The sequence below is a fragment of the Leucopleurus acutus genome (assembly GCF_964270905.1).
Source record: "Leucopleurus acutus genome assembly, chromosome: 8".
In the NCBI taxonomy this organism is placed as follows: domain Eukaryota; kingdom Metazoa; phylum Chordata; class Mammalia; order Artiodactyla; family Delphinidae; genus Leucopleurus; species Leucopleurus acutus.
In genome coordinates, this window is record NC_139151.1 from 28,571,177 (window position 1) to 28,592,711 (window position 21,535).

General features: G+C 38.6%; 1 protein-coding gene across 1 annotated transcript; it reads left to right on the plus strand.

Annotated features, from left to right (window-relative positions):
* Positions 1-1,330: 1,330 nt before the first annotated feature.
* LOC309964923 (caspase-12-like) lies at positions 1,331-21,144 on the plus strand (the record flags this gene model as incomplete). The annotated part of the gene is made up of 10 exons (XM_082844098.1): positions 1,331-1,406; positions 2,675-2,737; positions 2,907-2,984; positions 3,194-3,265; positions 13,193-13,284; positions 13,678-13,851; positions 14,768-14,987; positions 15,385-15,546; positions 20,543-20,652; positions 21,046-21,144. 10 exons carry the CDS (start codon positions 1,331-1,333, stop codon positions 21,142-21,144), a joined length of 1,146 nt encoding a protein of 381 aa, XP_082700224.1.
* Between the last annotated feature and the right edge of the window lie 391 nt (positions 21,145-21,535).

Below are 21,535 nucleotides of genomic sequence, written 5' to 3' on the forward strand. Positions count from 1 at the left end.
CCACCCCTCTAGGTGGTCACAAAGCACCAAGCCGATCTCCCTGTGCTATGCGGCCACTTCCCACTAGCTATCTACCTTACATTTGGTAGTGTATATATGTCCATGCCTCTCTCTCGCTTTGTCACAGCTTACCCCTCCCCCTCCCCATATCCTCAAGTCCATCCTCTAGTAGGTCTGTGTCTTTATTCCTGTCTTACCCCTAGGTTCTTCATGACAATTATTTTTCTTAGATTCCATATATATATATGCGTTAGCATACGGTATTTGTCTTTCTCTTTCTGACTTACTTCACTCTGTATGACAGACTCTAGGTCTATCCACCTCATTACAAATAGCTCAATTTCGTTTCTTTTTATGGCTGAGTAATATTCCATTATGGCTATGTTTTGTGGGGAGAAAGAGCTCAGGAGGAAGGAATGGGTGAGAGAAGAAGCAATGAAGGGGGCACACACAAGACACAACTATTTTACTCTGAGACTGTAAGGGATGGAAGCTTGGGGCACAGTAATGAGTATGCTAACAAAGTGTTTTAGACAATACATTACAACTTCTTGGAAAAATGGAAAATTTAGAAAATCCAGACCTATGTTCTTAAATCTTTCTTGTTGATTTTAGGCTTTTCTTTGCACTTCTGGACTTGACCCAGAGTTCTCACCTAAATGTTACCTTGTCATAGTGAAAGGCCATGCAGTAAAAATGCAGAGTAACTTGAGTTTCCTCCATATTTCTGCTCTCTGTGTGAATTTTCATTTATAACAGTGAGCAAACCAGATACAGTTTGTGCTCTCAATCTCTGCACAGAGAGTTGCCCTGTCAGCCCTGCCCATGGAAATAAAAATGCATTATTTTACAGGTGTAATATGTTTTACTGCTATACATATTGAATATAATGTGTTTTTAAATTAGGTATTGATAAAAATGACAGGAAGTGAAGGCATCATGGATGATACAAAAACTAAACTGAGTCAGTCAACTCTCACTGACTTACAGTGAAGTTGCTTCACTTCTCTGGACCTCAGTTTCCCCATCCAAAAAAAAAATTAGAGAATTGATCATCCATAAGTATTAGTCTAAGTGTGGTCCTCAGACTAGCAGCTTTGGCACCACCTCAGAAATTGTTAGTAATGTAAATTCATGGGCTCCACCCTGATCTATCAAAAAAGAATTTCTGAGATTGGAGTGCAAAAAGCTCTGCTTATCAAGCTTTTTCAGGAGAATCTTTTTAAAATCGAGAACCACTGGCCTGGAATCAGATATCTAAGCTCCTCTCCGTATCTAAAATCCTATCATTCTCACAGAGGAGAGACTACCAAAAGAAGATCCGGTCAACATGGTGAAGTTAAGGTCCAGGAACGTGCTTGATGGTATTTTTGATGATTTGATGGAAAATAAAGTGTTAAATAGGGGTGAGTTACAAAGATTAGGGGAAGAAGTGGACCACATTGTGAAAAGGACTGGAGACCTGGTTGATGATCTCATTGAGAAAATGCAAATGGCAGGCAAAATATTTAAGGACCATTTCTTCAACCCCAAGAACCAACTGAGTTTGAGTATCTCAGTAAAGGGCTAGTAACTTGTTCTTTATCTACTATCCTCATGCAGTTTTTGTCTTCGTATTTCTTTTTGCAAGTGGATAATATACTATTCACATTTCTAGCACCTTCTTTGCCTGACTGTCTATCTTATTTACTGCCACAAAATGCCCTGATCTACCCAGTCCCTGTTCCATCATCCCCAGTCTGACGCAGATTAGGTGATGAGTAAATATTTGTTAAAGGAATAAATGGTGCTGGTGTTGTATTAAATTAAATGATAGTCTTTAATTAATCTGTGCTACTCTGGGCATACACTGTGGCCTTTAGAGTCATTCCCAGATATAGAATGATCAGTAGAACAAAATCCACCATCTTATTCTTAGCTGTGGATTACCCAAGGAAAAAATCTCTGAGAACCTGTATTTCTCCTTGTTAAAGGAAGACAAAGGGAAATTGAAAGTTTGAGGAACACAGATATGTCCTTCTCTCTAGAGCAGGTATTGGAACACTTTTTCTTTGATGAGCCAGAGGTTAAATATTTCAAGCTTTTCGGACGATATGGTTTCTGTAATAATTACTCAAGTCTGCTGTTGTAGTATAGAATCAGTGATAGAAAGTAAGTACAAAATAAGTGTGGATGTGTTCCAATAAAACTTTATTTACAAAAACAGGTGTCAGGCTGAATTTGGACAGTGGGCCATAGTTTGCTGACCCCTAGTTCAGAGTAAAATTATACATCAGTATATCCCCAATTCTTGGAACACCCTCTGAGACTATTTTGCTATTGTTGAAAGACTAACTTTTGTACAACAATGTATTTTTCTTCCTCATAATGAAAAGTGCTATTTCAGAAAACCTTGATTAATGAATTTGAATATTCCTTGAATTACAGAAGAGGAAGATAATGAGCTCTTTTTTGTTTCAGAGAAAATCTGCCTCCTTTTGCACTTGGCACAAAGTTACAGTTTTCTAAAACAAACCTGGAACTTAGAGAATGGGGCAAATCTCCATGCTCCACAGAGTAGTCAGCCCCATGCTGAGCATAGTCATTTCCTAGTCAGTGAAAGGGAAAGAGTTTGAAGTGTATAGGTTCTATAAATTTAGTTCTGCTAACAAATTTTATTTTACTATTATTTCAGGATCTCATCTGGAAACTGAGAATGATGAATCTGAGAGCACTGAGTCATCTTCTTCTTTGACAAGTAACTGACTCCAAATTTCACATCTCAAGTGAAAACTCTTAGACCTCTAGTGCAGTTAGAAAGTATTTCCTTAAAAGCCTAGAAATTCTATGTTCTCAGTCAGTTTTCATCTTTGGAAATAACCTTCAGAATAGAGCATTGATCCTTAAATTTTTTCATTCCACCTCAGAATCTGAAGATGAAAGTGAAAAAAGTAGAGATGAGGAAAAAGTTGAATCAGCCCAGACATTGACTCTCCCTCCAACAGGTAACTGCCCCCAAACCCAGTGGCTCATGGGAACCCTCATTCATTACTTGGGATAAGGCAGCTGTACAACGTCCCTACATTATAGTGGAAAGACCACTGAACTGAGGCTCAGAAAATCTGGCTTATTTCTCTCCTCTGCACCTAACAAAGTCCCTTAAAAGTAAGGTTAGCATTTACATCCCTGATATTCAATTCTCCTAAGAATGTAGAAGTTGAAAGTGAAGATTATGAAACTGAGAAGAATGCTAGATTGTCCCAGGTATCTGTTCTAACTATGATAGGTAATATCATGGACACATAATGACATTATTAGAGCAAAGACAGATAAAGAAACTCCTTATGGTGTAGTGGAAAGAGAACTGAAGTAAAACCCAAGAAATCTGTAACACTGAGCCCACCACTGTCACTGATTAACCATATTTGCTGGTATAACCAACGTTTCTGAGACTCACATTTTTAAATGGAGTTGATCACACCTTTGAAAGGATTCATAAAACATCAAAGATATAGGCAACTACCAACTGCACAAAACAGAATAAGGATGTGATTAAGAAACACATTAAAAAAAACAGCATGAGTCACACATACTATGTGGTCACCAAAGAATCTGATGAATTATTGGGCCACATTAAAGAACCATAGCATCCATAAAAAGGGTAATGATAGTATTGTCTTCTGAGTACTATATTTTCAAAAGTTACAGAAAAACTTACAAAAGGAATAAAAACTTTGTCATCTTTATTCATTGTTATATTCATTCATACATTATATATTCATACACTAATTGAAAATCTACAGTATGCTACTTTAATTACTGTGTTTATAGCAGTGAGCAAGATAAAGTTACTGCTTTCATACAGTGTAGTAAGGGCAGATATATAGTAAACTCTCAAAAAATAAACAGTATAATTTCAGGGGATGTACACAAGAAAGAGGATTAGGCCATAGAAAGTGATATTGTTGTTGAGGGTAGTGGTACACATGAGTCAGGGTGAACAGTTATGAGAACTCTTTTGAGATTATATTTCAGTATATAACTGAACAATAGGAAGGGAATTGTGCCAAACTTTAAGGCAAAAACATTCCATGGAAAGAGGAAACAAGAACAAGAGCTGTGAGTCAGGAAAGGTCTTGTCATGCAAAAGGGTAATAGAGAAGGCTGGTCTGGCTGGGGAGTAGGAAATGAGGGGAATATGGGTGCAGGAGCTGTCAGATACACTGGGACAGCCACAGTATGTGGGGCCTCTGAAAGAACGAAAAACAATTTGGATTTTATTTGCAGTGCAAAGCCTTTAGAATTTTTTGAGCAGAGGAGTGATAAACATAGAATAGAAAATCTACTTGTAAGCTATTTAAGTGTTTCAGTTAAGAGATAATAGCTTATAAGCTGGGGTTGCAGTAATAGAGATGATAACAAGTGGTTATATTTGGGATCTATTTTGGAGATAGAATCAATAGAAACTACAGATGGATTGGATATGGGCTAATGAAAGAAATGAAGGATTTGTAGAGACATGAATAGACCTAGAGGCTGTCATACAAAGTGAAGTAGGTCAGAAAGAGAAAACCAAATATGGTATATTAACGCATATATGTGGAAACTAGAAATATGGTACAGATGAACTTGTTTGCAAAGCAGAAATAGAGACACAGATGTAGAGAAAAAATGTATGGACATCAAGGGGGGAAAGAGGGAGGTGAGATGAATTGGGAAATTGGGATTGACATATATACACTAACCTGTATGTATTTTATACTAATATGTATAAAATAGATAACTAATGAAAACCTGCTGTATAGCATAGGGAACTCTACTCAATGCTCTGTGGTGACCTAAATGGGAAGGAAATCCAAAAAAGAGGAGGTATATATATACATACAGCTGATTCACTTCACTGTACAGCAGAAACCAGCACAACATTGTAAAGCAACTATACCCCAATAAAAAAAATAGAAAAAAAAACGATTCTAAGTTTTGGGCTCAGCAACTGGGTGAAAGATATCAATTCCTGAGAGAGAGAAAATTTGTGGTTTAGAGAAAACTTGGGAGAAACCTATTTGTAGAAGAAGACGGTATCAGAAGTCCTTCCTTGTAAGTTTAGTTTAAAACATGTTACATCCAAGAGAAAATGTTGAATAAACAGGTGATGTACAACTGAGGAATTCACAGAGAGATGTTGGTACCACCTAGAAGAGGCCACCTAGGGAGAGATGTTGATAGAGAATAACAGAGACTCTAATACAGAATAATTCCACTTTGGGAAGTTTGGCAGAGGAGGAAAAGTTAGCAATGAACAGACAGATTTTGAAAGAGTAGCTGGAAAATGTAGGATCACAGAAGCCTAGAGGGCATGTTTCAAGAAAGATGTGTTCAACCATGCTAAATGCTAAGAAAGCAACAAATAGTCAGTGGTAACCTTGATAACAGATATTTTGCTTAAGTTGTGAGGATAATAGCCATTTTATGCATACAAGAAAAAAAAATCAGAGTTGAAAACATGAAAATAGTGAAAATAGACAATGCCTTTAACGACTGTACTGAGAAGTGGAGCAGAGAAATGGTACAATAGATGGAGGGGAAACAGAGTCAAGGAAATGTGTTTTTAAAAGATAAATTAAGATTCTAATATGCCAACGGGGGATAGCATAGAAGGGAGAGAGGTAGAAATTGATGCTCTAGAAGATAGGGCTGAATAAATGCTTGAGTAAAGTTCCTGTGTGTGAGAGGGAAAGGGACTCATAAGGAGTGGTATCACGCTTAGATCAGAGGAAGAACATATCTTTCTTTTTTTTTTTTTTTTTTGCGGTACACGGGCCTCTCACTGTTGTGGCCTCTCCCGCTGCGGAGCACAGGCTCCAGACGCGCAGGCTCAGCGGCCATGGCTCACGGGCCTAGCTGCTCCGCGGCATGTGGGATCTTCCCGGACCAGGGCACAAACCCGTGTCCCCTGCATCAGCGGGCAGACTCTCAACCACTGCGCCACAAGGGAAGCCCCATATCTTTCTTTTTGGTAGGAGGGAAAGCACAGAAGGTTGTTTTTTGTATTTGTTTCATCAGTATCTTATAGTTTCTGAGTACAGTTCTCTTGCTTCCTTAGGTATGTTTATTCTTAGATATTTTATTCTTTTTGATTCAATGGTAAATGGGATTGTTACCTTAATTTCCTTTTCTGATCTTTCATTGTTAGTGTATAGGAATGCAAGTGATTTCTGTGCATTAATTTTGTATCCTGAAACTTTACCAAATTCATTGATGAGCTCTAGTAGTTTTCTGGTAGCATCTTTAGGATTTTCTATGTATAGTATCATGTCATTTGCAAACAGTGACAGTTTACTTCCTCTTTTCCAATTTGGATTCCTTTTTTTCCTTTTTCTTTTCTGATTGCTGTGGCTAGGACTTCCAAATATATGTTGAATAGTAGTGGCAAGAGTGGACATCCTTGTCTTGTTCTTGATCTTAGAGGAAATGCTTTTGGTTTTTCACCATTGGGAATGATGTTTGCTGTGGGTTTCTGGTATATGGCTTTTATTATGTTGAGGTAGGTTCCCTCTATGCCCACCTTCTGGAGAGTTTTTATCATAAATTGGTGTTGAATATTGTCAAAAGATTTTCCTGCATGTATTGAGATGATCTTATGGTTTTTATTCTTCAGTTTGTTAATGTGGTGTATCACATTGATTGACTTATATATGTTGAAGAATCCTTGCATCCCTGGGATAAATCCCACTCAAGCATGGTGTATGATTCTTTTAATGTGTTGTTGGATTCAGTTTGCTAGTGTTTCATTGGGGATTTTTGCATCTATATTCATGAGTGATATTGGCCTATAATTTTATTTTTTTGTGATATGTTTGGCTCGTTTTGGAATCACGATGATGGTGGCCTTGGAGAATGAGCTTGGGAATGTTCCTTTCTCTGTGATATTTTTTTTAGAGGATAGGTGTTAACTCTTCTCTAAATGTTTCATACAATTCACCTGTGAAGCCATCTAGTCCTGGACATTTGTTTGTTGGAAGTTCTTTAATCACAGTTTCAATTTCAGTACTTGTGATTGGTCTGTTCATATTTTCTACTTTTTTCTGGTTCAGTTTGGTTCAGTCTTGTATCTTTCTAAGAATTTGCCCATTTCTTCGAGGCTATCCATTTATTGGTATAAGGTTGCTTTTAGTAGTCTCATATGATCCTGTGTATTTCTCTGGTGTCCATTGTAACCTCTCCTTTTTCATTTCTACTTTTACTGATTTGGGTCCTCTCCATTTTTTTCTTGATGAGTCAGGCTATAAGTCTATCAGTTCTGTTAAAAATTGAACCAGATATTAGTTTCATTGATCTTTGCTATTATTTTCTTCATCTCTATTTCATTTATTTCTGCTCTGATATTTATGATTTATTTCCTACTAACTTTAGGTTTTGTTTGTTCTTCTTTCTCTAGCTGCTTTCAGTGTAGGGTTAAGTTGTTTACTTAAGATTTTTCTTGTTTCCACAGGTAAAATTGTATTGCTATAAATTTCCCTCTTAGAACTGCTTTTCTGTGTCCAACAGGTTTTGGATCATCATTATTGTTGTTGTTGTCATTTGCCTCTAGGTATTTTTTTAATTTCCACTTTGATTTCTTCAGTGATTCATTGGTTGTTTAGTAACATACTGTTTAGGCTCCATGTGTTTGGGTTTTTTACAGTTTTTTTTTTCATGTAATTGATTTCTGTTGTGTTTAGAAAAGATGCCTGATATGATTTCAATTTTCTTAAATTTACTGAGGCTTAATTTGTGGCCCAGGATGTAATCTGTTGTGGGGAATGTTCCATGTGCACTTGAGACAAAAGTGTATTCTGCTGCTTTTAGGTGGAATTACCTATCGATATCAGTTAAGTTTATCTGGTCTAATATGTCATTTAACTCTGTGTTTCCTTACTAATTTTCTGTCTGGAAGATCTGTCCTTTGGTGTAATTGGGGTATTAAAGTCACCCACTATTTATTTTTTATTTATTTTTATTTTTTGCGGCACGTGGGCCTCTTAATGTTGTGGCCTCTCACTGTTGTGGCCTCTCCTGTTGCGGAACACAGCCTCCGGACACGCAGGCTCAGCAGCCATGGCTCATGGGCCCAGCCGCTCCACGACATGTGGGATCTTCCTGGACCGGGTCACAAACCCGTGTCCCCTGCATCAGCAGGCGGACTCTCAACCACTGTGCCACCAGGGAAGCCCAAAGTCACCCACTATTATTGCATTACTGTCATTTTCCCCTTTCATGGCTGTTAGCATTTACCTTACATACTGAGGTGCTCCTCTGTTGGGTGCATATATATTTACAATTGTTATAATTTCTTCATGGATTGATCCCTTGATCATTATGTAGTGTCCTCTTTGTCTTTTGTCCTCTTTTGTCTTTATTTTAAAGTCTATAAATATTGCTACCCCAACTTTTTTTTTATTTCCATTTACGTGGAATGCCTTTTTCCATACCCTCACTTTCAATCTGTATGTGTCCCTAGGTGTGAAGTGGGGTCTCTTGTAGAGAGTGTATATATATATATATATATATATATATATATATATATATATATATGGGTCTTGTTTATATATTCATTCAGCCAGTCTATGTCTTTGAGATGGAACATTTAATCCATTTACATTTAAGGTAATTATTGATATGTATGTTCCTATTGCCATTTTCTTAATTGTTTTGGGTTTGTTTTTGTAGGTCTTTTTTCTTTTCCCTTCCTCTTATGTTCTCTTCTCTTATGGTTTGATGACCATCTTTAGTGTTGTGTTTGTGTTGATTTTTCTTTTTTATGTATATATCTATTGTAGTTTTGGTGTTTGTTGTTCCCTTGAGGTTTTGATTTAGTACTCTATATATGTACAAGATTGTTTTATGTTGCTGGTCTCTTTCTTGCCTGGAGAAGTTCCTTTAGCATTTGTTGTCAAGTTCGCTTCACAGTGCTGAATTCTTTTAGCTTTTGCTTGTCTGTAAAGCCTTTGATTTCTCCAACGAATCTGAATGAGAGACCTACTGGTTAGAATATTCTTGGTTGTAGGTTTTTCCCTTTCGTTGCTTGAAATATATCGTGCCACTCCTTTCTGGCCTGCAGAGTTTCTGCTGAAAAATCAGCTGATAACCTTATGGGGATTCCCTTGTATGTTATTTGTTGCTTTTCCCTTGTTGCTTTTAATATTTTTGTTTGTCTTTAATTTTTATCAGTTTGATTAATATGTGTCTTGCTGTGTTCCTCCTTGGGTTTATCCTGTATGGGATTCTCTGCACTTCCTGGACTTCAGTGAGTGTTTCCTTTCTCATGTTAGGGAAGTTTTCATCTACAATCTCTTCAAATATTTTCTCAGGCCCTTTCTCTTTTTCTTCTCTTTTGAGACCCCTACAATGCAAATTTTGGTGCATTTAATATTGTCCCAGAGGTCTCTGAGACTGTCCTCATTTCTTTTCATTCTTTTTTCTTTATTCTGTTCTTGGCAGTGATTTCCACCACTCTGTCTTCCAGCTCACCTATTCATTCTTCTGCCTAAGTTGTTCTGCTCTTTATTCCTTCTAGTGTATTTTTCATTTCATGTATTGCATTGTGCATCTCTGTTCTTTAAATCAACTAGTTCCTTGTTAAATATTTCTTGTATTTTCTTAATCCATGCCTCAACTCTTTTTCTGAGATTTTGGACCATCTTTAATATCATTACTCTGAATTATTTTTCAGGTAGATTGCCTATATTCTCTTCATTTAGTTGTTCTTGTGGGGTTTTATCTTCTTTCTTTATCTGGGACATACTTCTCTGTCATCTCATTTTATCTAACTTTCTATGTTTACAGTCTCCTTTCCACAGGCTGCAGGATCTTAGTTCCTCTTGTTTCTGGTGTCTGCTCCCTAGTGGGTGATGTTGGTCCAGGGGCTTGTGTAGGTCTTGTGGAAGGGACTGGTGCCTGCCCTCTCACAGATGGGCCTGTGTCTTTTCCCTCTGATGGGCAGGGCCATGTCTAGGGGTGTGTTTTGAGGCAGTTGTGAGCTCAGTACAACTTTAGGCAGCATGTTTTCTGATGGGTGGAGCTGTGTTCCTACCTTGGTTGTTGTTTGGCATGAGACTTTCCAGCCCTGGGGCCTAAAGTTTGTTGGATGGGACCAGGTCTTTCTGCTGAAATTTGGACCTCTGGGAGATCTCCATTCAATATTCCCTGGGGCTTCTGCTACCAGTTTCCTTGCCCTCACAGTGAGTGATAGTTAACATCTGCCTTCCCAGGAGACCCTCTAAGACCCCTAGGTAGTTGTAGCCTGGGTTCCTATGGAGGTACTGCTTTGTGCTGTGTCCCTCCAAGAGTGGAGTCTCTTTTTCCCCCACCACTGTGGAGCTCTTGCACTCAAGCCTGCTGGCTTTCAAGACTAAAATGCTCTGTGGTTTCTTCCATCCAATGCCAGACCCTCAGACTGTATTGGAGGGCTATTTTATGTGGAACCTCTCTGTGTAACCTGCATGGGTTTAATATTTTTTGGTGCAAGGGTTGTTTTTAATATAGATGTCTGCCACCTCTTTCCTCACTGTATGATGGCTGTTATTCCCTTTATAGGAGGTGTGACTGATGTTGTAGTGTCCAGAGCTTGCACTGGATATTGAGCAGGGCCTCCCCTTTGCCCTGTGGTTGCTACTTCCTTGCCAGAGGTGGGGTATGCTCCCTAGTTGTTGGAAGAGAGACCCCCAGATCTGTTTCTTAGCTGTGTTTCTGATCTGTGGTTTGAGGTAGGCAGGATTGCAGTACTCCTACTGGGAAGGAAGCCACTGAATATTCCTCCTCTGGAGCTGTTCACCTATGGGTGTGCTCTGTTGTATCACCTTTCACCCATTGTAAGAGCTCTCAGGTTACACTGCTGTTGGCACTGCTTTCAGTCCCACCTTAACTGTGGGTATGCCAGCCACTGGCCCTGGTATCTCTCAGATGTTTTTTTCACCAGACCTCCAGCATAGATCCACTGAATTCAGGTCCCAGGATTGCAAGTAGTCATGGATCTGGACCTACTCTGGGTGCTATGGGGGCAGCTCTGACTCTAGCCTGGCCCAAACCTTATGTATATGTGCCCACAAAGTCTACAAATGCTAAAGCTAGGTCCATCTTGGCTGTGGGAGCACTTGTTGCCCATTCAGACATTCTGTAGGTGCTGAGATTACAAGGCTGGTCACGGGGGTGTCAATTGAATCTTCATACAGCTGTGAGGAGAGATTTGAGTTTTTCTTCCTTAGTTGCATGTTCCCTGTGGGCTCAGCTGTGGTTTCAGCCCCACCTCTGCATGTGGGCCACCCACAGAGGTCTGCTCCTGAGTCTTCCCTGGAGCACACGAGTCTGTCCCAGTGGGGAGGGAGCTTGGATGCAGCACTGAGGCCAGGGTCACAAGAGCCCTGGTGGTTATGGGAATGCAGTAAGGCAGTGGTCCTGGGCCTGAGGGAGCTGGCCTGGGGAGGCAGCGGCCAACATGTGGGGAGAAAGGCTGCAATGACATCTCCACCCCTTGTCACTTAACCTTGGTACTTTTCTTCTATGGCAGTCCAGGTTTCCTCCACAAGAATTCCTGGTTGTGGATTTCCTCACTCCTGTCCCCTCAAGCTATCTCCTTGTAGCCAACAGCAGTCCTTTCCCTGGGTTTGCTCTCCATACACCATGTTCCAACACCCAGGCCCTGTGCACACCAGTGGACACACATCTCAGGCTGGGGCATGCAGGGCTGTGGCACAGACTGTCTGTGTAGGTCTCACTCTGTCCTGCCTGCCACAAACCAGTTGCTGCACTCTCTTCTAACAGCCTCAGAAGCTCCCCTTTTGTCCCAACTGATCTTCCCACAGGTGAGGTGCTTCCCTGGATGCAGCAACCTCTCCCCTCCTTCAGCTCCCCAACCCAGGGGTGCCGTTCCCATCCTGCTTCCTCTCCTCTTCTTTTTCCCTTCTCCTTTCCTCATCTTACCCAGTTATGCAGGGATTTTTCTTGTCCTTTTAGGTGCCTGAGGTCCTCTGCTAGTGTTTTATTTTATTTTATTTTTTGTTTTTGCAGTACATGGGCCTCTCCCTGCTGTGGCCTCTCCTGTTGCAGAGCACGGGCTCCAGACGCGCAGGCTCAGTGGCCATGGCTCACGGGCCCAGCCACTCAGCGGCATGTGGGATCTTCCCGGACCGGGGCATGAATCCATGTCCCCTGCATCGGCAGGCGGACTCTCAACCACTGTGCCACCAGGGACGCCCCCCTCTGCTAGTGTTTAGCCATGTTCTGTGAGAATTTTTCCATTTGTAGATGTATTCTTGATGTATTTGTGGGGAGATATGAGCTCCATCCACATTCTCCTACTTCTCTGCCATCTTGACCTCCATCAATGATATTCTTATGCAAAAATATTAGAAGGAATAGAATGTTTGTTGCCTAAGGGAAAATGTGAACCAGGGGATACTTGATAGCTATTTTGAAGTATGAGAAGATAACTCTTCATTAACTTTTAATCTGTGCCAGGTATCATTCTAGATACTAGGAATACAGAGATTAAAGACATCTTCCCTGTCTTAATTATACTTACAGTACTGTAAACACAATTAAGATAAAAATAATTATTTATATGGGGCATTTACATAAAAAAATAGAAACATAGGGAAAGATATATTAAAGTCATGGGAGAATTCATGGGCTTTACAGGAAGAGGAATTAGATGTTTTTTTCTGTATGTTCCCAGTGTGGAAAATATATATTAGTGCTTGGAAAGTTCACACTTTATGATGCTCAGAACTGTTCAAAAATGCCTTAGAATGTTGTAAGTACCCTGTTAGTGGAGATATTTCAGAGAATGGTAATAATAAAGTAGGCATATAGTCAGCAGAGTTCAAATATCTGAATAATGACCTTATTAGGCAAGATGAACATTAGGCTTCCTTCCCAATGTTAGATATCATGTTTATGTGAATCTAGTGTGTTGGGTCTGAGAAAGCAATCAAAGTTATGACCACTACCAAAAACAGAAATTTATGGTGGGTTCAGTAAGAAGCAGAAAGCAAAAGGGGGAGTATTCAAGATTTGTGTTTTAGTCATTTTAAATATGAAATGATTTTCTTATTATATTAAACTTTGTGGTGGGCTGGCAGTAAGCATTTCTGGAGAATGAAAGCCCAGTCAAAAGATCTGCATGACTTCATGGTAGTGGATGCTACTGTTTAATGAGCTATTTTTTCTCTTTTAGCTCCTCAGGAAACACAGGCTTCCCAACATGGGAAGTTAAAACTTTGTCCTCCTGATCATTTCCATACACTGAAGACAACAAAGGCAGATGAGGTGATATGCTTTGGAAGATTTTCCATTTAAACAAGATACTGGGACTCACTCAATTTTAGTTCTTGTTACAAACGTCCTAAGATCAGACCAAAGGCACAAGATGTTATTTAATCATCTTATCTAATTAACTGGTTCTTACATTTGATCTCCTGTCTCTTCCATCACATTCTGAACTCCTATCCACCACCCAACTGAAGCCAAGTTCCTAGAGTGTATACTCAGACCTAGTATATGTTTTCAATTTCAGGTATTGTCTCTTTCCTCAAGAGAATATATTTCCATTTCCAGGCTCTCCAGCCATCCACTATTTAATTGAAAGGGCCTGTTTTGTATGAACTTTGGAAGCAAAATTAGGAGGTCTGGAGCAACTCATTTTGTGTCTGTTAATTGCATTTATATCCAGTGATGGAGAATGAAGTCTGGACATGCCTGGCCCTCATCATCTGCAACAAAGAATTTGACTATCTTTCTAATCGATATGGTTCTGAGGTTGACCTTTTGGGAATGCAAGATTTGCTTGAAAACCTTGGATACTCAGTGGTTGTAAAAGAGGATCTCACAGTTCTGGTAATGGACCAGGAGAGTGGGACAAGCTTCCTTCCCTCCTAAACAGTTTTGAACTTCTTTCTTAGCAACTGTAAGAATAAAATGCATGTTATAGAAATTATATTTGCTCCAGAATATGATTCCCTTAATTTCAGCCTCCTCCCATGCACAGTCTCATAGAAAATATTTCGATCAGCTCTATGTAGCAGTATTTCCCCCCAAATGTGGGATCTTTCTAAAGTTCTCAATCTGGGAGGCATCTATTACTTGATAGCCTGGGTGAGACATAAGCTCTGGACCTTGAAAGTTACTGATATCTACAGAAAGAGCTTATGAGACTTTTACAATTTCAATATCATGTGTGTAAATGTAAAAGTGTGTAGAAAAAAATTGCACATACACACATAAAGAAAATGTTGTTATTCTGGCCATGCCAAAAATAATCCCAGAGGGCTTTAGACAAACCATTTTAAACCTAACTTTCTGCTGTTCCAAGATGAAGGAATTTGTTGTGTTTCTAATTTTTGTCAATAGAAAATTCTCTCTGTCTCTGTCTCTGCCTCTGTCTCTGTCTCTCTCTTTTTTAATAAAAACTTACAGGAACTCCAACATGTAAAACAGATGAAAGCAAAGCTCTCGTATTGGAGACATATCATCTCACTTGCCCCTCATTATACTCCATCTCCCAGTATCTTCTTAAGTGTAAGCTTCTATTGAAAACCATTGGGCTAGATGTTATGTAAAATCTCTACTAACTTTAATATTTTACACATCTAATTTCCTGGTTTTATGTCAGAATGTAATTTCTCTTACAATTCCATTCAGTCCAAATCACCTGATTCTTTAGTGCTTGCTCCTTTTTGTGAATTCCACCTAGTATTTGAGTATAAACTATATAAGGAGACTTCCTCAATAGTAATTCTGGAGTGTTTTTCAGGAAATGGAAACAGCACTAAGACAGTTTGCTGCCCGCCAAGATCACCAATCCTCAGACAGCATATTCCTTGTATTTATGTCACATGGCACCCTGGATGGAATCTGTGGGACAGACCCAGATATTCTTCATGATGATACCATCTTCCAAATTTTCAACAGCTGTAACTGCCAGAGTCTAAAAGATAAACCCAAGGTCATCATTATGCAGGCCTGCCGAGGCAGTGAGTCTGAGTTCAGGAAACCCAGGGAGTGGCCATGTACTTCTTTCTATTAGTCTAGTGTCTAACCTTCATTTTCCCAGGAATGGGGAGAGAAATAATACTTCAGTACAACTCTTAGGTCCAGTCCAGAAAGAAATTGTAATAAGCCTGTACTATTTTTCTTTTTTTTAAGAAATGATAAGTAGCCTAGAATAATGAGGAATATCCTGATTATTTGGGACTAGGTTTTCAACATGGTCATTCTAAACTTAAGTGGGCTTTATGTGGTGCCCAGTCAGTGAGGCAGTTTTTCTAGTAGCAAGACATTTGCATTTTTAATAAATGCCATATTGAAAGGAATAATTGTAAAAGACTTTCTGTGTGCATGTGTGTGTGTTAATATAACATCTTTTATAAGACATGGATGTCTCAGAAGGTGCTGGGGTTTTTTGGGTGACTGACATAAGAGAAGCCTCTGCATATAGGTATGACCAGTTCTTGCAGTGTTCCATCTGGAATGATGCCATTACAAACGGCCATGTGGAGAAAGACCTCATTGCTTTCAAATCTTTGACTCCATGTAAGTGACTTCAGAGAGAAAAATTTCTAGATCTCCTATTAGTTTCTTGATCACAGGCTTGGTTATGATCATATCTTATCACTAATATAAGAACATTTCTTCCCTAACTAATGAGATATTTAGGTGGGGAAGATATTTAAGTATTGAGATTTTCATGACTGGAAACGTGTATGTATTGATACTGGAGGAAATTTTCAAAATAAACAGGACTTCGGTGAAGACCGAGATTTAAGATAGTCTATACATAAATCAAGAGGTTTTTTAGATGTAGCAATGGCACAGAAATGTATCATCTTCTCAGATTTGGTCCACCTGATGATCTACTAACAACTAAATGAGCCAACCAGTGAAACTGTAAAGCTTGCTCAACACATGCTTGCTCAACAGCTATCGGCCTGTTATTTGAATCTAGTCTTAGGTTATTAGTTAATATTCAAATGCCTGACTTCATGAGAGTGCAATCAGTGACTGAAAATCCTTCTTTGGCAGGAAAGTCAGAGTAGAAGGTAGAAATAAAAGATATTCTTGATTGCTCATGGTCATACCTGTAGAAAATCTATTTAACAGTCATTCGTGATATTGTTTTATCAATGATTTAGATAACAAGGGAAGTTTTAAAAACCTAGTTTATACAAGTTCTAAGTGCTTTAGTGTAGTAATTTCAAATTTTAATGTGCATGGGAATCATTGAGAACCTCATTAAAACATAGATTTCTGATTCAGTATGTCTGGGGCAGGGCCTGAGATTCTTCACTTTTTAAAAGCTCCATGGTGATGCAGTGTTGTTGGCTCATGGCTGCTTGTGACTAGGAAGGGATTAGAGGACCCTCTGAGTCTACCTGGGGAAATAAGAAAGAGACCATACAGGAAACACCCATTACACAACTGGAATAGTTCTACTTCTCTTTGTTTTACATATTGGAGTTTTAATTATATTTTATTTGAAAGAAGAGTTCTGTGCTTTTAGCTATTGAAGGAAGTTCAAAAAGTATATGCAGTCTGATACATACTCTAAGAGATTATTTAATTTAATTGAGGAAATAAAGTCTAATATGTGAAATTCTTGCATTAATATTTTTATATACATAACTATGCGCAGATAATGTACTAGGTGCAGGGCATGTGATACACAATTAAAGCAGGCATGGTCACTATACATTACAGATTACAGAGTGTATGGTCAGGCCAGAGACACAGAAATTAATTGGGGGAAAATATCTGTTATGTTTAACAGAAATAAATAATGATTGTCAAATGTGATGTGTTTTAAAGAAAAACTTTGTGCTCACATTTGAAAGATGAAGGAGTTACCCATATCAAGGGCATGAAAGACAAAATCAAACAGACTTACTTATGTCACATGGTTTTAAAATGGAGCCGAGAGGCGATTAACGAAGTGAGCTTTATGCACATCCTCACCAGCTGAAACATGAACTTTTTTTTTTTTTTTTTGCGGTATGTGGGCCTCTCACTGTTGTGGCCTCTCCCGTTGTGGAGCACAGGCTCCGGACTCGCAGGCTCAGTGGCCATGGCTCACAGGCCCAGCTGCCCCACGGCATGTGGGATCTTCCCGGACCGGGGCACAAACCCGTGTCCCCTGCATCGGCAGGCGGACTCTCAACCACTGCGCCACCAGGGAAGCCCTGAAACATGAACTTTTGAGCTGGACCAAACTACAAATATGCCAAATATTCCAATAACTCTGCAAGAATATCTGCTACTCGCTCCAGCAATGGACTTTTGCTGAGTGATAGCGTTGGCAACCAATCATGTTCAGTCAAGTCTAGCTTTCTGCCTTGCAACACCAATCAAAATTCTTTGTAAGCAAATTATGTAAACATTCCCTTTTTTGTCTTTAAAAACCTCTGATTTTGACCCTTAGTGGGACACTATTTGGATTGCTACCCAAATCTGTGTGCCCTGAATAACAATTCTTTGATCCCAAATAAATGTTTTTGCTTGATTATTGCCTCTTAACATTTTTAGGCTGACAAGGGTAAGAGAGGAATATTCCAGACAGAAAAAAAAAGCAGTGTACGAGGAAGGCGTGAGAAAGAAAGAAAGGAGCTTAGAAAAGAGAACCAGAGAACAAGTGTGGCTAAAACACAGAGCCAGGAGACAGTAACCAGAAGGAATTTGGAGAAGTACACAAGAGCCACATAATTTGAGGCATCATATGTTAAGGAAGGATTTGGTCTTTTGTACTAATATATTTTAATACTAATTTTACTTTATACTACTAATTTTACTTTATACTATTTCATTGCTTAGGTGACCTTTAAGCAATGAAATGATAAGATTTTCTTGCTTGTTTTTCTTTTTAAAAAATTTATTGAAATATAGTTGATTTACAATGTTATGTTAGTTTCAGGTGTACAGAAAAGTGATTCTTTTTTTACATTGTGTTTCATTATAGGTTTTTACAAGATATTGAGTATAGTTTCCTGTGCTATACAGTAGGTCCTTGTTGGTTATCTATTTTATATATCATAGTGTGTATATTTTAATCCCAAACTCCTAATTTATCCATCCCCCCTTTCCCCTTTGGAAGCCATAAGTTTGTTTTCTATGTCTCTGATTCTATTTCTATTTTATGAATAAGTTCATTTTTATCATTTTTTAGAGTCCATATATAAGTGATATCATATATTTGTCTTTGTCTGGCTTACATCACATAGTATGATAATCTCTAGGTCCATCCATGTTGCTGCAGATGGCATTATTTCATTCTTTTTAATGGCTGAATAGTATTCCATTGTGAGATATATATATATATAATCTCACATTTTCTTTATCCATTCATCTGTCAATAGACACTTAAGTTTCTTCCATGTCTTGGCTATTGTAAATAGTGCTTCTATGAACATTGGGGTGCATGTATCTTTTTGAATTATGGTTTTCTCCAGATATATGCTCAGGAGTGGAATTGCAGGATCATATGGTGGCTCTATGCTTAGTTTCTTAAGGAAACTCCATACTGTTTTCCATAGTGGCTACACCAATTTACATTCCCACCAATAACTTAGGAGGGTTCCTTTTTCTCCACACCCTCTCCAGCATTTATTATTTGTAGACTTTTTGATGTTGGTCATTCTGATTGGTGTGAAGTGATACCTCACTATAGATTTGATTTGCATTTCTCTAATAATTTGTGATGTTGAGCATCTTTTCATGTCCTTTTTGGCCATCTGTGTGTCTCTTTTAAGATGATCACTGTGAGGATTCTGTGGAGAATGAATTACAGTACAACAAAATTAGATGTAGGGAGATAGGTTAAAATGCTATTGCAGTATTACAAGCCATAGGTGATAATGATATTCTTGGGATGAGGTAAATATTTGGATCCAGGAAATAATTAGTATATAAAATTTATATGGCCTAGTAGTTTAGCAGGTATGTCTGATGAACATGAAGACATGATTGAGGTGACTCAAGTTTGCAGTGGAGAACTATGGTTTATTCATTAAAATGGAAATCCTGCCAGAAAATTTGAGATGCCTTTGGCATATTTCAAGATGAAATGAAGAGTGGAGAGTTACATAGCTGTATATTCCAGAGGAGAGAGCGTTTGAATTTTGGGAGATGCTTGCCTAAGAATGATATCTAATATTCTAAAAATGGATCAATTTATCTAGCAACAGAGAATAGAAGGAGAATAGATCCTAAAGCTAAGGTTTGAAGAACTCTAGAGTTCACGATCTGAGACAGAAATATTAGTCAACAAATTATACTAAGAAAGTATGGTCAAGGAATAAGAAAACTAGGAGGATGTGTTGTCAGAGTTATGAAGAAAGAATCTGTTGGAGTTACCAATATTTTCTGATGTGAATGGGAGACCAGGTAAATGTGGGGCCTGATAAATGACCATTAGACTTAATGAATTAAAGGTCATGTATGACCTTGGGGAAAGTCATTTGGTAAAGTTGTTGTGGGAAGGAGAAGACAGACAGGAGTAAGCAGGCTAGGAGGAAATGAAGATGTTGAGTATAGATAAAGTGGAGAAATTTAACTATAAAAAGGAAGGAGAAATAGGAAGGTAGTTGCAGATAAAGTGACCAGAGAATATTAGCTTTTTCTGATAAGAGAAATTTGATCACATTGCAATGGTAAAGAGAGGTAATAATTCAAAAGATGTTCACCTAGAGTCTGTCATACAGAGTGAAGCTAAGTCAGAAAGAGAAAAACAAATACCATATGCTAACACATATATATGGAATCTAAGAAAAAAAAAAAAGGTCATGAAGAACCTAGGAGTAAGATGGGAATAAAGACACAGACCTACTAGAGCATGGACTTGAGGATATGTGGAGGGGGAAGGGTAAGCTGGGACAAAGTGAGAGAGTGGCATGGACATATATACACTACCAAACGTAAAATAGATAGCTAGTGGGAAGTAGCCTCATAGCACAGGGAGATCAGCTTGGTGGTTTGTGACCACCTAGAGGGGTGGTATAGGGAGGGTGGGAGGGAGGGAGACGCAACAGGGAAGAGGTATGGGAACATATGTATATGTATAACTGATTCACTTTGTTATAAAGCAGAAACTAACACACAATTGTAAAGCAATTATACTCCAATAAAGATGTTAAAAAGAAATAGATGTTCACTCAATAAAACAGTGAGTGCAAAAAATTATAGTATTAAAACAGTATGGATGAAGAGCAGGCCCAGAGTCAAGGACTGCCAAGACCTGGCTTCTTTTAGTCTATTATGTAGTAAATGCTCAAAGGATTTATGTTCTTTTCTACTACTTGCAGTCCTAGAGGTTGTAATGTTGGTCCTGCCTACTAAGAAAGTCAAAGGAATTTATAATTGAGGGTCTATGATGGCTTCTTTGGGACTGTTATGTAAACATCTCAGCATTGTCCAGATTTGACCTCCCTCCTTCCTACGAAGCACCAGAATCAAACTTTGTTCAAAAGTTATGGCTCTAAGAGTCTTGTACACTTATATGGTGGCTGAATCCCCCCATTATTTTAAAACTGTTTATTTTAAGGCAATGTTTCTTGGATACTTGACACAAATGGCTCTCTCTTCATTCCCCAACTTATCTACTACTTCAACGAATATTCTTGGTGTTACCAGTTGGAGGAGATTTTTCGAAAGGTAGGAATCTCTATGTCTTTTCAATTTATGTCCCAGAAAACTCTGTAGAACTGTTTGCAAAGCTTTTCTGTGAATCCTGAAGCTCTTAAGTCATCTTGATGCTCCTTCCTGTACTCCAAGTTTATTTAAAGAGGAAGTTTTTGGAAGCACACTACGTAGAACCAGAGTGAGTTTTTCTTATTCTGATAGGCTTGCTTATTTAATGAGTGCTTTTGAGAGTACTATTTCATTTGTGTAGGTACAATATCCAAGGAAAAGCTAAAAAGTTCTTCTGTTTATATTGTACTATCTGACCACAGCCTTAATACAAACTGTATACTATATACTCACTTCTGAGAAGAAGTCCAGAATTCCCTTTTAAATTTTTTAAAAAAGATTTCTTTACTATTTTAGGTTCAACATACATTTGAGACCCCAAATGTACTGACCCAGATGCCCACGATTGAAAGACTATCCATGACACGATATTTCTACCTCTTCCCTGGGAATTAAAATCATGCAAAGCATCCAGGTAAATGTATCCAAGAAGTGGATTTGGGTGCTCCCTGCTCAGAGTCTATACAAAAAGTCTGTACAGAATGGAGAACAATGACAGAGTGCTGCAGCACCGTAGTCACCGAGGCTTGCCTTATCTGCCTTTTCTTACTGGCTGCTGGTGAAACTGTAGTTTTATTTGACTTTGGCCATTGTATAATGACTGCACATGAAATGATAAGTCCAATGGTAGCTTGCTAGAAAACATTTCAGTCCTCATTTCTCTCAAGGATCTACTCAGTGAATATAAAATATTTAGTTTTTATGCATGCACAAAACCAAATAATCGGACATGCTATGTAGAGCAGGTGTTTAGCTTCCTGACTTCTGAGAAGTCAGTTTTGCTGAG